This window comes from Pseudophryne corroboree, chromosome 1, assembly GCF_028390025.1.
Source record: "Pseudophryne corroboree isolate aPseCor3 chromosome 1, aPseCor3.hap2, whole genome shotgun sequence".
NCBI classification, from domain to species: Eukaryota; Metazoa; Chordata; class Amphibia; order Anura; family Myobatrachidae; genus Pseudophryne; species Pseudophryne corroboree.
This window is the reverse complement of record NC_086444.1, coordinates 693,746,223-693,765,807: the sequence shown is the minus strand read 5'-3', so window position 1 is coordinate 693,765,807 and position 19,585 is coordinate 693,746,223. Positions and strand designations below refer to the sequence as shown.

The 19,585-nt window shown below is 46.4% G+C and overlaps 1 protein-coding gene across 2 annotated transcripts in view; it reads left to right on the top strand.

Moving 5' to 3' along the window:
* The window catches only part of DOT1L (DOT1 like histone lysine methyltransferase), a 422,415-nt gene that overhangs the window by 173,753 nt on the left and 229,077 nt on the right, over positions 1 to 19,585 (top strand). For both annotated transcript variants that reach the window (XM_063914793.1, XM_063914792.1), the window contains exon 5: positions 2,097 to 2,325. In XM_063914793.1, coding sequence (XP_063770863.1) covers positions 2,097 to 2,325 — 229 coding nt within the window. The remainder of the gene's footprint in view (positions 1 to 2,096; positions 2,326 to 19,585) is intronic.

Genomic DNA, 19,585 nt, shown 5'->3' with positions numbered 1-19,585 from the left:
GACAGCTAAAGTGCTCTTTCTACTGACTATGGCATCAGCTAGAAGAGTATCCGATTTAGGGGCATTGTCATGTCGTTCCTCTTATCTGGATAAAAAAATCAGAAAAAGCAGTTCTCAGGACTAGGTCTGGGTATCTTCCTAAGGTGTCTAAATTCCACCTTAATGAAGAAATTGTAGTCCCGGCTTTTCAGGTATCCGGACTTTCTGCTGGAGATGCGTCGCTGGACGTGGTCTGTGCATTAAGGATCTACGTGGATCGTACCAGTGTGCCATCAGAAAGACAGATTCTCTCCATTCTCTACGGATTTCACAAGAGAGGATGACCTGCTACTAAACAGACGCTGGCAAGATGGCTTCGAATGACTATTTCAGAAGCATATTCGCAAGCTGATCCATGTTCCGGCTAATGTCTGCTCACTCTACTCGTAAGGTAGGTTCTTCATGGGCAGCACAACATGGTGCTTCAGCAGAACAGATATGTAAGGCAGCCACATGGTCTTCCAGTAACACATTCATTAGACATTATGCCTCAGATACCTTTTGCCTCTCATGACACTGCATTTGGGCGTACGGTTCTCCTGTCCAATCAGGAGCGTCCCCACCACTACATTGCTTTGGGAAATCCCATTGTTATCCTGTGGATAACCTGTGGACCCTGCCGGAGAAATATGCGTTATGGTAAGAACTTACCGTTGATAACGGTAGTTCTCCTAAGTCTACATGTTCCACAGGGATTCCACCGTGACGCACCTGATTTGAGGATCCTTCTACTCACTAACCTCTTCCTTCTTGTATGGAAGGGTGTGCATGTGTGTTCTTCTCGCCTGATTAGGGCTCTACATGATGCTCCTGCCTTGTGCTTTGGAATACAACTGATTTGCCTGAGCCAGCGGGCGGCCAGATATATGGACGGGCCCGTTGCATCCTGGGAGGCAGGAATTCTTTTGATCGTTTGTTGCCAATCCGCTGTTCCATGATATCCCATTGTTATCCTGTGGAACCTGTGGACTAAGGAGAAATACCATTATCAACGGTAAGTTCTTAACATAACGTATATATTTCTAATCTGTAAGGAGCGGTCTGTATAGGAGAGTCCCTGATTTTTTTCTGCACCCTCCTGTGTTTATATTGCTAAACCCCATCTCTTAACCACTTTCCTGGCATGGTAGCATCAGATGTGACCACACCAGCAAGTTATTTATCTGGCCTGTTTGCATACTTTGCTACCAGTCAGATAAACAGTGTTCGCAGCGGCAGGGAAGGAAGACTTCCCTCCGCTGCTGCTTTCAGAGGGACCCGGAAGTTCCCTGCACCCTCCCCTCACTGTTACCGTGCTGCCAATCATTGCTGATCGGTCAGCATGGCAGGATCCCCACACCCAGCGTAGTAGTAATGTGGTACCTCTGTTTACTTCCACTAAATTAGTGGTACTATTAGACACATTTGTTTAATCCTGTTCCAAAATCCTCCTTTTGTATATTTCATTAATGAAAGTAACCACAAGAAATGGATTGGCACTTTACTGTTCTTACAGGCTGTTCATTACAGCATTGTCTCTTCACACCTACCTGTAGGTGTGTTTCTTACTTCTCCCAGTGCAAGGCATCTAATTTAAGCTGTCTTCAGATAATTACTAACCCAGTTTAGTCAGCTCTGAGTAGATGTTTCTTTTTCTTTCCCTAAAAGGTAGAAGCGGAGTGATTCATTCCTGGCCTCAGTCTGCATAAATGAGTAATTTCTAATTTAGTACATAACTTCATGTATACAGCTTCAGTATAAAGATAACAAAACTCCGCCAAAAGGAAGAAAATGCTTCTTTTGATAAGTATGTCTTTCTGCTATTAATCAGTGTACTGAAAACCTAAACAGATTTTGGAACATGCTTTATTTTTGTTATTTACGCAGGCTTCATGTCCATCGCTATGAACATAACTTAGGAAAGTGACCAGGCTTACATTTTATTTATAGTGTATAGGGTGAGATAATGTGTGCATCTGTTTTAGTCCAGAGGATGTTCTTGCAAACATTCATCAGATGTAGGCATATACTGTAAAGTTTGGTTTGCTGCATAATTTGACTTCACTTTGTTTTGGCAGTGGAAGGGCACCACCCAGCCCATGAAGTTGAACACTCGTCCATCCACTGGTCTCCTTCGCCACATATTACAACAAGTCTACAACCACTCTGTGACCGACCCAGAAAAGCTTAATAACTATGAGCCCTTCTCTCCTGAAGTTTATGGTGAGACCTCTTTTGATCTGGTGGCCCAAATGATAGATGAAATCAAGATGACAGAGGATGATTTGTTTGTTGACCTTGGAAGTGGTGAGTGATTCATTCACAAGTATCAGCAATGTGTAATTTGTAGTGTTATACATTGATGGATAAATTAGAAAAGTTAGGTAACCTTTTAAAAACCTTAACATCTTTTTAATACTTTTGACCAACCTACATACTAATGCAATACTAAGTACGGTGGGGTTGGAGAGGGAGCGAGAAGGACAGTCTGTATCAGTAACTCTACGGATGCACTAGTTAACCAGGATGGGAAATCTTTAGGAAAACAAACAAAGGAACCGATAAACTAAAATGTATGCTTGGAAATGCAAGAAGTCTAGCAGGTAAAATGGGGGAATTTGAATTGTTAGCATCAAAGGCTGAGTATGACATTATAGGTATTACATGATGGGATGACTCTCACGACTGGGTTGCTAACTTGGAGGGGTATTCTCTTTTTAGGAGGGACAGGGCTAACAAAAGAGGAGGAGGTGTATGTCTTTATGTTAAATCATCACTTAAACCATACCTAAAGGAGGTTATCTATGAGGAGACTGGCGATAATGTGGAGTCACTATGGGTAGAAATCTCAAGTGGGGGAATTGATGCAAAAAAACTAGTCATAGGCACATGCTACAAACAGCCGGATATTGGCATACATGAGGAAGAACAACTGTGGCAGCAAATCAAAACGGCTGCAGGATTGGGGGACATTCTTGTGATTGGGGATTTTAATTACCCGGATATAAACTGGAGTAACGATTCATGTGCTAATGCGAGGGGCAACAGGTTCTTAAATATGTTTAGGGATCACTACTTGTCTCAATTAGTCGAGGACCCAACTAGGGGTAAAACTACCCTGGATCTAGTAATTACTAATGTGGACATTAAATCAAACACTACAGTTGGGGAGACTTTGCGTAACAGTGATCACTCTATGATCACATTCGACATCAGTTTCAGGAAACATAGCTACAGGGGTTCCACCAAAACTTTTAACTTTAGGAAGGCTAATTTCAGTATGCTTAGATGTGCACTTAACGACAGAGTGGGAGGTTCTGTTTAATAACAAGAGCACTACGGAAATGTGGGATGTTTTAAAAGGGTTGCTGGATAGCAATATTCATAAATTTATTCCCATGGGCAGTAAACGCAGGAGTATTAAACTCAAACCGATGTGTGCATAAAAAGGGGAATTGAGACAAGGTACTCGGCTGTAATCATGCCGCTGTACAAGGCATTGGTATGTCCGCACCTGGAATATTGTGTTCAGTTTTGGGCACCATTGTATAAAAAAGACATCAGTGAACTCGAAAGTGTTCAAAGGCGAGCTGCTAAATTGATTAAAGGCCTAGAAGGAAAGACTTACTAGGCTGAATATATATACACTAGAAAAGAGGTGCCTAAGAGGAGATATTATTAATTTCTCTAACGTCCTAGTGGATGCTGGGGACTCCGTCAGGACCATGGGGAATAGCGGGCTCCGCAGGAGACAGGGCACATCTAAAAAAGCTTTTTGGTCACATGGTGTGTACTGGCTCCTCCCCCTATGACCCTCCTCCAAGCCTCAGTTAGGTTTTTGTGCCCGTCCGAGAGGGTGCAATCTAGGTGGCTCTCTTAAAGAGCTGTTTAGAAAAGTTTTTTTTTAGGTTTCTAATCAGTGATTCCTGCTGGCGACAGGATCACTGCAACGAGGGACTTAGGGGAGAGACTTGCAACTCACCTGCGTGCAGGAGGATTGAAGTCTTAGGCTACTGGACACTGAGCTCCAGAGGGAGTCGGAACACAGGTCAGCCTGGGGTTCGTCCCGGAGCCGCGCCGCCGATCCCCCTTACAGACGCTGAAGAACGGCAGAACGGAGGTCCGGAAACAGGCGGCAGAAGACTCCTCAGTCTTCATGAAGGTAGCGCACAGCACTGCAGCTGTGCGCCATTGTTGCTACACGGCTCACTGATCTCGGTCACGGAGGGTGCAGGGCGCTGCTGGGGGCGCCCTGGGCAGCAATATAGATTACCTTAGAGGCAAATAAATACATCACATATAGCCATTAAGGCTATATGTATGTATTTAACCCAGGCCAGTTTTCCTAATAACCGGGAGAAAAACCAGCCGAGAAAGGGGCGGAGCTTATTCTCCTCAGCACTCAGCGCCATTTTCCTGACCAGCTCCGCTGGTGAGGAAGGCTCCCACTCTCCCCTGCACTACAGAAACAGGGTTAAAGAGAAGGGGGGCATAAATTGGCGATATAATTATATATTAAGAGCGTATATATATAGAAACAACACCTTCTAGGGTTGTTATATACATTATGGCGCTTTTGGTGTGTGCTGACAAACTCTCCCTCTGTCTCCCCAAAGGGCTAGTGGGTCCTGTCCTCTATCAGAGCATTCCCTGTGTGTGTGCAGTAGGTCGGTACGTGTGTGTCGACATGTATGAGGAAAATGTTGGTGAGGAGACGGAGAAAATTGCCTGTAATGGTGATGTCACTCTCTAGGGAGTCGACACCGGAATGGATGGCTTATTTAGGGAATTACGTGATAATGTCAACACGCTGCAAGCCGGTTGACGACATGAGACAGCCGGCGGACAAATTAGTATCGGTCCAGGCGTCTCAGACACCGTCAGGGGCTTGTAAAAACGCCCATTTACCTCAGTCGGTCGACAGACACTGACACGGACACTGACCCCAGTGTCGACGGTGAAGAAACAAACGTATTTTTCCTTTAGGGCCACAAGTTACATGTTAAGGGCAATGAAGGAGGTGTTACATATTTCTGATACCACAAGTACCACAAATAAGGGTATTTTGTAGGGTGGGAATAAACTACTTGTAGTTTTGCCTGAATCAGATAAATTAAATGAAGTGTGTGATGATACGTGGGGTTCCTCCGATAGAAAGATACCCTTTTTCCCGCCAGAAGTAAGGGCGAGTTGGAAAACACACCTTAGGGTGGATAAGGCGCTCACACACTTATAAAAAACATGGCGTTACCGTTTCCAGATACGGCCGCCCTCAAGGAGCCAGCTGATAGGAAGCTGGAAAATATCATAACAGTATATACACACATACTGGTGTTATACTACGACCAGCAATCGCCTCAGCCTGGATGTGCAGCGCTGAGGGGGCTTGGTCGGATTTCCTGACTGAAAATTTTGATACCCTTGACAGGGACAGGATTTTATTGTCTATAGAGCATTTTAAGGATGCATTTCTATATATGCGTGATGCGCAGAGGCATATTTGCATTCTGGCATCAAGAGTAAATGTGATGTACATATCTGCCAGACGAAGACACGACAGTGGTCAGGTGAGGCAGATTCCAGACGGCATATGGAAGTATTGCCGTATAAAGGGGCGGTCCATTGGACCTGGTGGCCATGGCAACAGCTGAAAAATCCACCTTTTGTTACCCCGAGTCACATATTGGCAGAAAAGGACACAGTCTTTCAGTCTCAGTCCTTTCGTCCTCATACGGGCAGGCGGGCAAAGGCCAGTCATATCTGCCCAGGGGTAGAGGAAAGGGAAGAAGACTGCAGCAAGCAGCTCATTCCCAGGAACAGAAGCTCCTCACGGCTTCTGCCAAGTCCGCAGCATAACGCTGGGGCCGTACAAGCGGACTCAGGTGCGGTAGGGGGTCATCTCAAGAGTTTCAGCAACACTCGCAAAGGAACTCCGGGATCCTACATGTAATATCCCAGGTGTACATTGGAAATTCGAGACGTCTCCCCCTCACACAATTCACAGGCTGTATTCCCAGCAGGTGATAATCAAAGTACCCTTCTTACAACAATGAAGGGGGTAGTATTCCACACTATATTGTGGTACTGAAGCCAACCGGCTCGGTGAGATCTGAAATATTTGAACACTTACATACAAGCGTTCAAATCAAGATGGAGTCACTCGGAGCAGTGATAGCGAACCAGGAAGTAGGGGACGATATGGTGTCACTGGATATCAGGGACGCTTACCTACAGGTCCAAATTTGCCCTTCTCACCAAGGGTACTTCAGGTTCCTGGTACAGAACTGTCACTATCAGTTCAGACGCGGCCGTTTGGATTGTCCACGGCGCCCCGGGTCTTTACCAAGGTAATGACCGGAATGATGATTTTACTTAAAAGAAACATGGACGCTTTCCTGATAAGGGCAAGGTCCAGAGAACAGTTGGAGGTCGGAGTAGCACTATCTTAAGTAGTTCTACGACAGCACGAGGGGATTCTAAATATTCCAAAATCGCAGCTTTTTCCGACGACACGTCTACTGTTCCTAGGGATGATTCTGGACACAGTCCAGAAAAACGTGTTTCTCCCAGTGGAGAAAGCCAGGGAGTTATCCGAGCTAATCGGGATCCTCCTAAAACCAGGACAAGTGTCAGTGCATCATTGCACAAGAGTCCTGGTAAAAATGGTGGCTTATTACGAAGCAATTCCATTCGGCAGATTTCCCGCAAGAACTCTTCAGTGGGATCTGCTGGACAAATGGTCCGGATCGCATCCTCAGATGCATCAGCGGATAACCCTATATCCAAGGACAAGGGTGTCTCTCCTGTGGTGATTACAGAGTGCTCATCTTCTAGAGGGCCGAAAATTCGGCATTCAGGATTGGATGCCGGTGACCACGGAGGCCAGCCTGAGAGGCTGGGGAACAGTCACACAGGGAAAAAATTTCCAGGGAAGTGTGATTAAGTCTGGAGAATTCTCTCCGCATAAATAAGCTTAGAGCAAATTTATAATGTTCTAAACTTAGCTAGACCTCTGCTTCAAGGTCAGCCGGTATTGATCCAGTGGGATAACATCACGGCAGTCGCCCACGTAAACAGATAGGGCGGCACAAGAAGCAGGAGGGCAGTGACAAAACTGCAAGGATTTTTCGCTAGGCGGAAAATCATGTGATAGCACTGTCAGCAGTGTTCTTTCCGGGAGTGGACGACTGGGAAGCAGACTTCCTCAGCAGGCATGACCTCCACCCGGGAGAGTGGAAACTTCATAGGGAAGTTTTTCAACATGATTGTGGACCGTTGGCAAAGACCAAAGGTGGACATGATGGCGTCCCGCCCGAACAAAAAACGGGACAGGTATTCCGCCAGGTCATGAGACCTTCAGGCGATAGCTGTGGATGTTCTGGTAACACCGTGGGTGTACCAGTCAGTGTATGTGTTCCCTCCTCTGTTTCTCATAACCAAGGTATTGAGAATTATAAGACATAGAGGAGTATGAACTATACTAGTGGCTCCGGATTGGCCAAGAGGGACTTGGTACCCGGAACTTCAAGAAATGCTCACAGAGGACTAAGGGCCTGGGGAGCTAAGAAGGGACTTGCTTCAGCAAGTACCATGTCTATTCCAAGACTTACCGCGGCTGCGTTTGACGGCATGGCGGTTGAATGCCGGATCCTGAAGGGAAAAGGCATTCCATAAGAGGTCATACCTACCCTGGTCAAAGCCAGGAAGGAGGTGACCGCACAACGTCATCACCACATGTGGTGAAAATATGTTGCGTGGGTGAGGCCAGGAAGGCTCCACGACGGAAATTCAACTAGGTCGATTTCTACACTTCCTGAAAACAGGAGTGTTTTGGGCCTCAAATTGGGGTTCATTAACATTTAAATTTCGGCCCTGTAGATTTTCTTCCAGAAAGAATTGACTTCAGTTCCTGAAGTCCAGATTGTAAAGGGTGTATTGCATATACAGCTTTTTTGTGCCTCTAGGGGCACCGTGAGGTTTCAACATAGTGTTGGGATTTCTTAAAATCATATTGGTTTGAACAGCTCAAATCTGTGGATTTGAAATATCTCACATGGAAAGTGACCATGCTGTTGACCAATATCTCACATGGGAAGTGACCATGTGTTAGCCCTGGCCTCGGCCAGGCGATTGTCAGAATGGGCGGCTTTGTCTTACAAAAGCCCATATTAAAATTTTCCATTTGAACAGGGCAGAACTGGGACTCGTCTCCAGTTTCTTCCTAAAGGGGTGTCAGCGTTTTCACCTGAAACAACCTGTTGTGGTGCCTGCGGCTACGGGGGACTTGGAGGACTCCAAGTTGCTAGACGTTGTCAGGGCCCTAAAAATATATATATATATATATATATATATATATATATATATATATATATATATATATATATATATAGTTAGGACGGCTGGAGTCAGAAAGTCTGACTTGCTGTTTATATTGTATGCACCCAACAAGCTGGGTGCTCCTGCTTCTAAGCAGTCTATTGCACGCTGGATTTGTAGTACAATTCAGCTTGCACATTCTGTGGCAGGCCTGCCACAGCCGAAATATGTAGATGCCCATTCCACAAGGAAGGTGGGCTCATCCTGGGCGGCTGCCCGAGGAGTCTCGGCATTACAACTTTGCCGAGCAGCTACGTGGTCAGGGGAGAACACGTTTGTAAAATTTTACAAATTTGATACTCTGGCTAAGGAGGACCTGGAGTTCTCTCATTCGGTGCTGCAGAGTCATCCGCACTCTCCCGCCCGTTTGGGAGCTTTGGTATAATCCCCATGGTCCTGACGGAGTCCCCAGCATCCACTAGGACGTTAGAGAAAATAAGAATTTACTTACCGATAATTCTATTTCTCGTAGTCCGTAGTGGATGCTGGGCGCCCATCCCAAGTGCGGATTGTCTGCAATGCTTGTACATAGTTATTGTTACAAAAATCGGGTTATTACTATTGTTGTGAGCCATCTTTTCAGAGGCTACTTCGTTTTGTTATCATACTGTTAACTGGGTTCAGATCACAAGTTGTACGGTGTGATTGGTGTGGCTGGTATGAGTCTTACCCGGGATTCAAGATCCTTCCTTATTGTGTACGCTCGTCCGGGCACAGTACCTAACTGAGGCTTGGAGGAGGGTCATAGGGGGAGGAGCCAGTACACACCATGTGACCTAAAAGCTTTTTTAGATGTGCCCTGTCTCCTGCGGAGCCCGCTATTCCCCATGGTCCTGACGGAGTCCCCAGCATCCACTACGGACTACGAGAAATAGAATTATCGGTAAGTAAATTCTTATTATCTTCAAATATGTAAAGGGACATCACAAAGAGTTATCAGAGGAATTATTTATTAAAAGAACACAGTTTAGGACACGTGGGCACTCGCTGCGACTGGAGGAGAGAAAGTTCCGAACGCAACGGAGGAAAGGGTTCTTCACTGTTAAGGCAATCAGGATTGATAATGTCGATTTTATCTTAAAACATAAAGCTATACCTTAAACACACCTTAAATACACTTTAAACCTTTAGCCGTTGCGGCTGCTATACTTAATACACACGCTCTGTACTTTATACACTGTTTGCGTACGGAGTACTGTATCACTGTACGGACTTAGCGTACAAACGCCGCGCTGGGGGTACAAAGTACACACAGCGCGCACACACCCAGAGATTCACTTTAAACCTTATACAGCAAAGCGATGCGTTAATAATACACTCTTAAACCTTAGCAGGAAAAGGAAGACACAACACCGATTTGTAGTTAATCACTGGGTTCCGACACCACAGAGTAATATTTCTGAAAGGGGGTTAACAATACAAATGATGCACTACAATACAACAGAGTAAATGGCTACAGTCAATGTACATACGTGAGAATATTCGCATGCGCCTCCCGGTCCGGTCCTCCGCTATCAGGTTGATAACGTTGAGAGTCTTGTGTCAGGCTGGGCTGCAGCAGGATTTATTTATACAAGTCTTCCAAAAGCAATACAATGGATACTGTAATCCCGTTGTCCATTGGACACAGGAATGCACTTTTACAGTACAGGAGAGATCATAGGTTGATTTGAAAAGGTAGGCGATGTCTTTCCCAACTGCTCTTGTGGGTGGTCTCCTCTGGGTTCCCGCCGCATACATAATATACAGTAAATACAGTTTATATCTATATTCTGCTTCTGCACCTAACTATCCGCAGGAACATGCGATCTTCCGCAAACCAACACCGGAATGTTACCCTTAAAATACCCTACATCTGGATACCAAACACCACCTTATAACTTTAGTCTGTCCCCTCTTATCCTGTAAAGGTGAATCCCTTTGTACTGGAATCATTTAAACTGTTGATACTTTCTGATGTGGTGCAGGGGGACTATGTGTACAATGTGCACTATTTGGATTAAATATGTAATGTTTTGATAGCTCTCCATGCGTTCACAAACTCCACCGTAAATACCCATACCACGCGCAGGACCGTGGGAGCGACCATACGCAAATTGCGGATATGTGCACACACGGCGGAACAAGTGCACGCGCAGTGGGCATGTGTGTGCAGTTTATACGTGCTGTGTGTTCTTCAATATTTTTCGACTTTGACAGTCCACCCTTTGGCAGTCAACAATAACTGCCACTATCTAATCACTAAACAGAAAAATATCAATACAATATCTACAGACGATTGGATGGTAGGAGGAGAGTTGTAGGCGGGAAATGTATAACCTAGTGGGATAGTAAAAGCATGTATGTATGTATGAATCCATGTCTGAGGGGCATGTATCATCGTGCCGTATGTGTTCTAGATAAGCTTCGAGGTATTGTGAAGTATACATTAAATCCTTCTTATCCCGTATTAAGGGTCTGTAAGTGGGCCAACAAACACTACCGAGCTCTTTTTGGCTTCTTATTAAACAAATGGGGTGCACATTTAGTTGATGATACATGGAGGGGGAACATATGTGAGTGCTAGTATATGTGGATATCACCTGTCGACTATGTGTGTCATTAACTGAAGGTTGTAGAGATGAAGATAAGACACATATCTAAAATACATTCACATAACATTTTCATAAACATTCTTGGGTATGGTCGATGTCTTTTCCGGATGTGTGTATCTGGGCAGAGGGGGAGACAAAGGAAAAACGGGTGAAAGAAACAGGCCAGGAATTCATTTGCGATCCTTATCATAACACTGTCTCTCTGGATGGGTTGTAACACAATCCCTCTGAGTTCGGGGCAAGCCACTTATACGCCTTCTTCCCACATATGAAATAGGCATCATCGGGGAGAACATAGGGGACAGCATCTTATCATGGGTTATGGTCATGATCTCTGGAACCCAATCCCTAGTTCTCCCATCTGCTCAGTACAAGTATCAGGCTGGATGATATGAGCACAGTACCCTGGTGATACTTCTCCAACCCACATGGTCTTGCTTATTATACCTATACCGAAAATACCTTCCACTGTTGGCTATTTGGCGTACAAGTTGCGAGTCTATGGGTATCCTATCAGCTCTGTGCAAAAAGGTTATTGTCTGGTTATTCCACGTCACTTCCCAATTTCCCGGTTTTCGGTAATTGGAAATATTGAAACATAATAAGGATCTATCTACATGATACTGGTGGAGCTTCAAACTAGGGGGCCTAGAAATTTTACATTTCTTATCCACCGGTCTCCCACCCCGTAATTCGAGTACCTCATCTATTGCTAAAGGGTACGGTACTAATCCTGACTTGCTCTGACCTTGAGGTACTTGTGAGCACCCCAGCATTCTGTCTGGTTTAAGACCTTACCCACTAGTGAGTGGTAATCACTCAATGGATGACGGTCCATGTTGATATTAAGGCTGGACTGACATCTCTGGATGCACCCATCCTCGACTATGTTCTCACAATTCCTACAAATGCAATTTTCCTCAGCCAATAACCCTTCACAGTGCCTCCGAGCTCCCTGACTACCAGATCGCTTTCTGATACTCGCCTTTGCTCGAGAGATGTGTTGCTCTTGAGATTCTACAAATCCATCCTCGCCATCAGAACCCATTCCAGATCCTTTTCCGACCTCTCTGGGACCCTCACCGAAACAGACTGTCCTGGTCAACAACAGGATTAACAGGAAAACCCGGAACGCAGTCTCTTGGGGTAAGTCCATCTTGTTAAGGGAAGAGAAGGGAAACAAGAAGGGGGAGAAAGAGAAGGAGGGTAGTGGGAGATGGAGAAAATAATAAAAAAAAACTGGTGCGACAACAGCCTCTGGTCTTGTTGTTCTCCGCGCTCAGGTGCCGTCTCAACAGTCCTGCCTCTCAACCTTCCCGGAACAGACACTCCAGTGATACGATGTTCTCTACACTCTGCTCTTTGTCACGGGCTCTCTCTGGGTCAGCGACCTTCTTACAGTGGGACGAGTGGACCCAAGTCTCTCTTTCGGCAACCTTTAATGCTGTCGTGCTGGTTAGCAAGACTTGGTACGGTCCTTCCCACCTGTCAATGAGGCAACCTGAGCGTAGAAAATTTTGAATCATTACATAATCCCCAGGTTCAATGTCATGACCATTACTGTTCGGTAGGTCAGGAATCACCAGCTTTAGATTCCTATTTTGATTCCTCAACTGCTGGCTCATCTTAACCAAATATTTTACAGTCACTTGGTTATTGCATTTCAAATCATCCTGGGGGTCTATCATTACATGGGGTTGTCGGCCAAAAAGATTCTCAAAGGGTGATAGGTTAAGGGGGGACCTGGGAGTGGTTCTGATGCTGTACAATACTAGTGGCAAAGCTTCTGGCCACAACAATCCAGTCTCAGCCATCACTTTGCTCAGCTTGTTCTTAATAGTGCTGTTCACTCTCTCCACTTTCGCACTCGCCTGTGGTCGGTACGGAGTATGCAGCTTGCTATTAATTCCCATCAGTTTGCACATAAACTGAAAGACTTCCCCTGTAAAATGGGTACCCCTATCGCTTTCAATTATTCTAGGGATACCATATCTACACACAAATTCCTGCACAATTTTCTTTGCAGTGAACGTAGCAGTATTTGTGGCAGCAGGGAACGCTTCTACCCAATTGGAAAACACATCAATACAGACTAACACGTTTTTTAAATTCCTACAGGGTGGTAACTGTATGAAATCAATTTGTATTACCTGAAAAGGGCCGTCTGTCGGAGGGATATGGGATGGTTCTGTTGGTATTGACTTTCCAATATTCTTCCTCAAGCAAGTAAGACATGTCATTGCTCTCTTACCCGCATGAGAAGAGAATCCTGGCGCACACCAGTAGGCTCTCGCCAGCTTACACATACCCTCTTTACCCAGATGAGTCAGACTGTGTGCCGCCTCAGCGAAGCTTGGAAGATATGCTCTGGGGGCCACTGGCTTACCATGTCCACCTGTCCAGAGTCCTGAGGACTCCTGGCCATTCCCCTTTGACCTCCAGACCGCCTTTTCCTGTGGAGAACAAAAATTTTGCATTTTAATTAATTTTTGTGTGTTCATTGTATTGAATGTCATCAGTGATGTGATGTTCGTTTGTTTGGGGTTGCTGGCTGCTGATTTAGCAGCTTCGTCTGCCTGGCTGTTACCAAGTGAGATTGGGTCTTGGTTGTAAGTGTGTGCTTTGCACTTGATAACTGCCACTCTGTCTGGTTCTTGTATTGCTGTTAGAAGCCTTTTTATGTGGGACGCATGCGCTACAGGTGTGCCAGCTGCCGTCATAAAATTTCTGAGGTGCCAAAGGGCCCCGAAATCTTGCAGTACTCCAAAGGCATACCTAGAATCTATGTATATATTGGCTGACTTACCCTTGGCTAATTCACACGCTCTGGTTAGGGCTACCAGCTCAGCAACTTGTGCTGAGTGCGGTGGGCCCAGGGGCTCAGCTACTATGATACTTCTGTCGTCTACAACTGCGTATCCAGTGCACAAGTCTCCCGAGTCCGTCTGTCTGTGGCAACTACCGTCAGTGTAAAAAGTAAAATCTACGCCTTCCAGTGGGTTGTCACTAATGTCAGGTCTTGTAGTGAAAGTCTGGTTCAGGTATTCCATACAATCATGCGTATCGGTGTCTGCACTAAATCCTCCTTCACCATCATTCTCATCCTCCACCCTTTGTGCATGTCCAGGCACACTTGGCAGATAAGTTGCAGGATTTAGTGCGCTGCATCTCTTTATAGTGATGTTTACAGGGGCCATTAGTGCTAATTCCCACTTTGTAAATCGTGCCGATGAGACATGTCTGGTTTGGGCGGAGTTCAGTAAGGCTGACACTGCATGAGGTGTGTGGATTGTCAGGTTGCGTCCTAACACTAAGTCTTCGCTTTTACTTACTAGCAAAGCTATCGCTGCAACACTTCGCAAGCATGTGGGGAGAGACCGCGCTACGGTGTCCAACTGTGCACTGTAGTAAGCTACCGGCCTGCTGGCATCACCATGTCTCTGGGTTAGGACACCTGCCGCACACCCAGCACTTTCCGTACCGTACAATTCAAAGGGTTTCCCATAATCTGGCATGCCTAATGCAGGTGCCTGTGATAGGCACTGTTTGAGTCTCTCAAATGCCAGTTCGGACTCATCTGTGCGAGATCCGATCTGGTTTGTTCGAAGAGACCATCTCTTGCAAAGGTAAAGCCAGTATGGAGAACCCTGGGATCCAGTTTCGGCAGTACCCACACATTCCAAGAAAGGTGCAGATCTGTTGCTGGGTTTGTGGCAGAGTCATGTCGCGAATCGCCTGTATTCTATCAGCGGTGAGGTGTCGAAGTCCTTGCGTCAAACAATGTCCCAAATATTTTACCCTGGTCTGGCACAGCTGCAACTTATCCTTTGAAACCTTGTGTCTCGTATTAGAAAGGTGAAACAGAAGCTGTTTCGTGTCTTTCAAGGGCGATTCGAGTGAATCAGATCACAGCAATAAGTAATCTACATACTGTATTAATACTGATCCGCTCTCAGGTTGAAAGGATTGTAAACAGTCATGCAAAGCCTGGGAGAAAATACTTGGGCTGTCAATTAAACCTTGGGGTAGGCGAGTCCAGGTGTACTGTACTCCCCTGTATGTGAATGCAAACAGGTATTGGCTGTCAGGGTACAAAGGGACAGAAAAGAAGGCAGAACAGAGGTCAATGACAGTGAAAAATTTTGCAGTAGGGGGAATTTGCATGAGGATGACAGCTGGATTTGGCACTATGGAGAATTGGCTCTCAACTATCTTGTTTATCCCCCTTAGATCCTGCACTAGCCTGTAACCCCTCCCCCCACTCTTTTTCACAGGGAAGATGGGACTATTGGCAGTGCTGGACGTCCTGACTAGGATGCCCTGTTGTAGCAAGCGCTCTATGACTGGGTACACTCCTAATTCCACCTCTGGCTTCAGAGGATACTGAGGGATTTTTGGAGCTATCCTACCATCTCTTATTTGCACTACTACTGGAGCTACATTCGCCATCAATCCAGTGTCTTGTCCATCTTTGGTCCACAGGGAACCCGGTATTCGTGAGATCATTTCCTCTACCTTTGATGGACACCTGTCTATAACAGCAGAGTGTGACATTAGCCTTTGTGGGGTGTCTAACATATCCTGCACTTCCTGAACGTGATTCTCGGGTATATCCAAGAAGACACCCTCAGGAGTACAATATATGACACACCTCATTTTACACAATAAATCTCAAGTAGATTAGTCGGAGCCGATTCGGCTAGCAAAAAGGAATGCTTGGTCTGCAAGGGCCCTATCGTAATCTCTGCTTGTCTACTCAAAGGGTATTGTTGCACTGTTCCTGTTACTCCCATTGCCGAAATTGTTTTACCCGTGGTTTTCATACCTACCGTCGAATTTAACACTGACCTGACCGTCCCTGTATCTACAAGAAAAGGTAATGATCTACCAGCTACATCAACTGTGACCTCAGGTTCACTACCAAGGCTAGCAATTAACTTCACTGGCTGCAGACTACAGGTGTGGCCCAACCCCTATTGTATATTGTGACCCTCCCGCAGCGCACTGGCAGCTACAATGTGTGAGGGGGGTAACTGAGAATTTGCAGGTATTGCCCTTCCGGCTAATCCCACAAAAAATCAAAATACTCAATATAAGGCAACGGTGAAAGTTCTCCGAGTGCTTTCACCCACTCACCGCCCATGTTGGCCAGTACTACCATACACTGTCGATAGCGAAGGCAATGTACCCAATTTAGGGCCCTATGTAACCTCTATTTACTGGAAGTTTCTGGGAATAACTTACCCTTTCCAGTAAATATAAGCCGTTGGAGATTTCCTGAGAGAGACCAGCGAAAACTCCCTAAACCTTTATTATACACAAATCACGCTTGCGTATGCTATATACAGCGCTAATGATACCGTGATTTTACGCAAAGCTCGTAAAAAGTGTATCACGTTGCGCTAAATATTGCACCCACGAACGGGCGGTCCAATCGCACAGCGTATAGGTACTTGTTACTTATCCGCCGTACGACCACTGGAATCGATTTTCAGGCTGCGAAACCTCAGCCGGAGCGTATATTAAAAAAAAAACTATATGGGTAAACCTCGCTGACCCCCTGGGCCGCGGTACTCTAAACCTCGCTGACCTCCTGGGCCGCGGTACTCTGCTACCTTGCTCCTTTGTACTTCAATCTATATTAACATGAGTCAGCTGCCTCACGCCACCAAGTCTCCACTCACTTGATGTACCACTCGACGGGATCCCGAATTCCTGGGGTCCACTACGTTCTCTGTTACGTTCTCTCACTCATGTTCGTTCACTCAAATACACTTTGGTTTCTCTGACGTCCTAGTGGATGCTGGGACTCCGTCAGGACCATGGGGGAATAGCGGCTCCGCTGGAGACAGGGCACAAAATTTAAAAGTTTGACCACTAGGTGGTGTGTACTGGCTCCTCCCCCCATGACCCTCCTCCAAGCCTCAGTTAGGTTTTTGTGCCCGTCTGAGCAGGGTGCAATCTAGGTGGCTCTCCTAAAGAGCTGCTTAGAAAAAGTTTGTTAGGTTTGTTATTTTCAGTGAGTCCTGCTGGCAACAGGCTCACTGCAACGAGGGACTTAGGGGAGAAGAAGTGAACTCACCTGCGTGCAGGATGGATTTGCTTCTTAGGCTACTGGACACTAGCTCCAGAGGGACGATCACAGGTACAGCCTGGATGGGTCACCGGAGCCGCGCCGCCGACCCCCTTGCAGATGCCGAATAGAGAGGAGGTCCAGAAACCGGCGGCAGATGACGTCTCAGTCTTCATGAGGTAGCGCACAGCACTGCAGCTGTGCGCCATTGCTCTCCGCACACTTCACACCAGCGGTCACTGAGGGCGCAGGGCGCTGGGGGGGGCGCCCTGGGCAGCAATGTAATATACCTATTCTGGCTAAAATATATCACATATAGCCCCTGGGGCTATGTGGATGTATTTAACCCCTGCCAGGTTCCAAAAAAACCGGGAGAAGAAGCCCGCCGAAAAGGGGGCGGGGCCTATTCTCCTCAGCACACAGCGCCATTTTCCTGCCCAGCTCCGCTGCGAGGAAGGCTCCCAGGACTCTCCCCTGCACTGCACTACAGAAACAGGGTAAAAACAGAGAGGGGGGGGCACTTATTGGCGATATTTATAATATTTGAGCTGCTATAAAGGGAACACACTTATTAAGGTTGTCCCTATATATATTTATAGCGCTTGGGTGTGTGCTGGCAAACTCTCCCTCTGTCTCCCCAAAGGGCTAGTGGGGTCCTGTCTTCGATAAGAGCATTCCCTGTGTGTCTGCTGTGTGTCGGTACGTGTGTGTCGACATGTATGAGGACGATGTTGGCGTGGAGGCGGAGCAATTGCCTGTAATGGTGATGTCACCCCCTAGGGAGTCGACACCAGAATGGATGGCTTTGTTTATGGAATTACGGGATAGTGTCAGCACGCTACAAAAGTCGGTTGACGACATGAGACAGCCGGCAAACCAGTTAGTACCTGTCCAGGCGTCTCAGACACCGTCAGGGGCTGTAAAACGCCCTTTACCTCAGTCGGTCGACACAGACCCAGACACTGACACTGAATCCAGTGTCGACGGTGAAGAAACAAACGTATTTTCCAGTAGGGCCACACGTTATATGATCACGGCAATGAAGGAGGCTTTGCATATCTCTGATACTGCAAGTACCACAAAAAGGGGTATTATGTGGGGTGTGAAAAAACTACCGATAGTTTTTCCTGAATCAGAGGAACTGAATGAAGTGTGTGATGAAGCGTGGGTTACCCCAGATAGAAAACTGCTAATTTCAAAGAAGTTATTGGCATTATACCCTTTCCCGCCAGAGGTTAGGGCGCGCTGGGAAACACCTCCTAGGGTGGATAAGGCGCTCACACGCTTATCAAAGCAAGTGGCGTTACCGTCTCCTGATACGGCCGCCCTCAAGGATCCAGCTGATAGGAGGCTGGAGAATACATTAAAAAGTGTATACACACATACGGGTGTTATACTGAGACCAGCAATCGCCTCAGCCTGGATGTGCAGTGCTGGCGTGGCTTGGTCGGAGTCACTGTCTGAAAATATTGATACCCTGGATAGGGACAGTATTTTACTGACTATAGAGCAGTTAAAGGATGCATTTCTTTATATGCGAGATGCACAGAGAGATATTTGCACTCTGGCATCAAGAGTAAGTGCGATGTCCATATCTTCCAGAGGTTGGAATTCGAGAAGTCCCCTCCTCGCCGTTTCCTAAAGTCTGCTTTGCCAACGTCTCCCTCCGACAGGGCGACGGTATTGGAGGCCATTCACAAGCTGTATTCTCAGCAGGTGATAGTCAAGGTACCCCTCCTACAACAGGGACAGGGGTATTACTCCACGCTATTGTGGTACCGAAGCCGGACGGCTCGGTAAGACCGATTCTAAATCTAAAATCTCTGAACCTGTACATACAAAAATTCAAGTTCAAGATGGAGTCACTCAGAGCAGTGATAGCGAATCTGGAAGAAGGGGATTTTATGGTGTCCTTGGACATCAAGGATGCTTACCTTCATGTTCCAATTTGTCCTTCACACCAAGGGTACCTCAGGTTCGTGGTCCAAAACTGTCATTATCAGTTTCAGACGCTGCCGTTTGGATTGTCCACGGCACCCCGGGTCTTTACCAAGGTAATGGCCGAAATGATGATCCTTCGAAGAGAAGGCGTCTTAATTATCCCTTACTTGGACGATCTCCTGATAAGGGCAAGATCCAGAGAACAGCTGGAGGTCGGAGTAGCACTAACCCAAGTAGTGCTCCAACAACACGGGTGGATTCTGAATTTTCCAAAATCCCAACTGATCCCGACGACACGTCTGTTCCTAGGGATGATTCTGGACACTGTTCAGAAAAAGGTATTTCTTCCGGAGGAGAAAGCCAGGGAGTTATCCGATCTAGTCAGGAACCTCCTAAAACCAGGAAAAGTATCTGTGCATCAATGCACAAGAGTCCTGGGAAAAATGGTAGCTTCTTACGAAGCGATTCCATTCGGCAGATTCCATGCACGAACTTTTCAGTGGGATCTGCTGGACAAATGGTCCGGATCGCATCTGCAGATGCATCAGCGGATAAAATTGTCCACAAGGACAAGAGTGTCTCT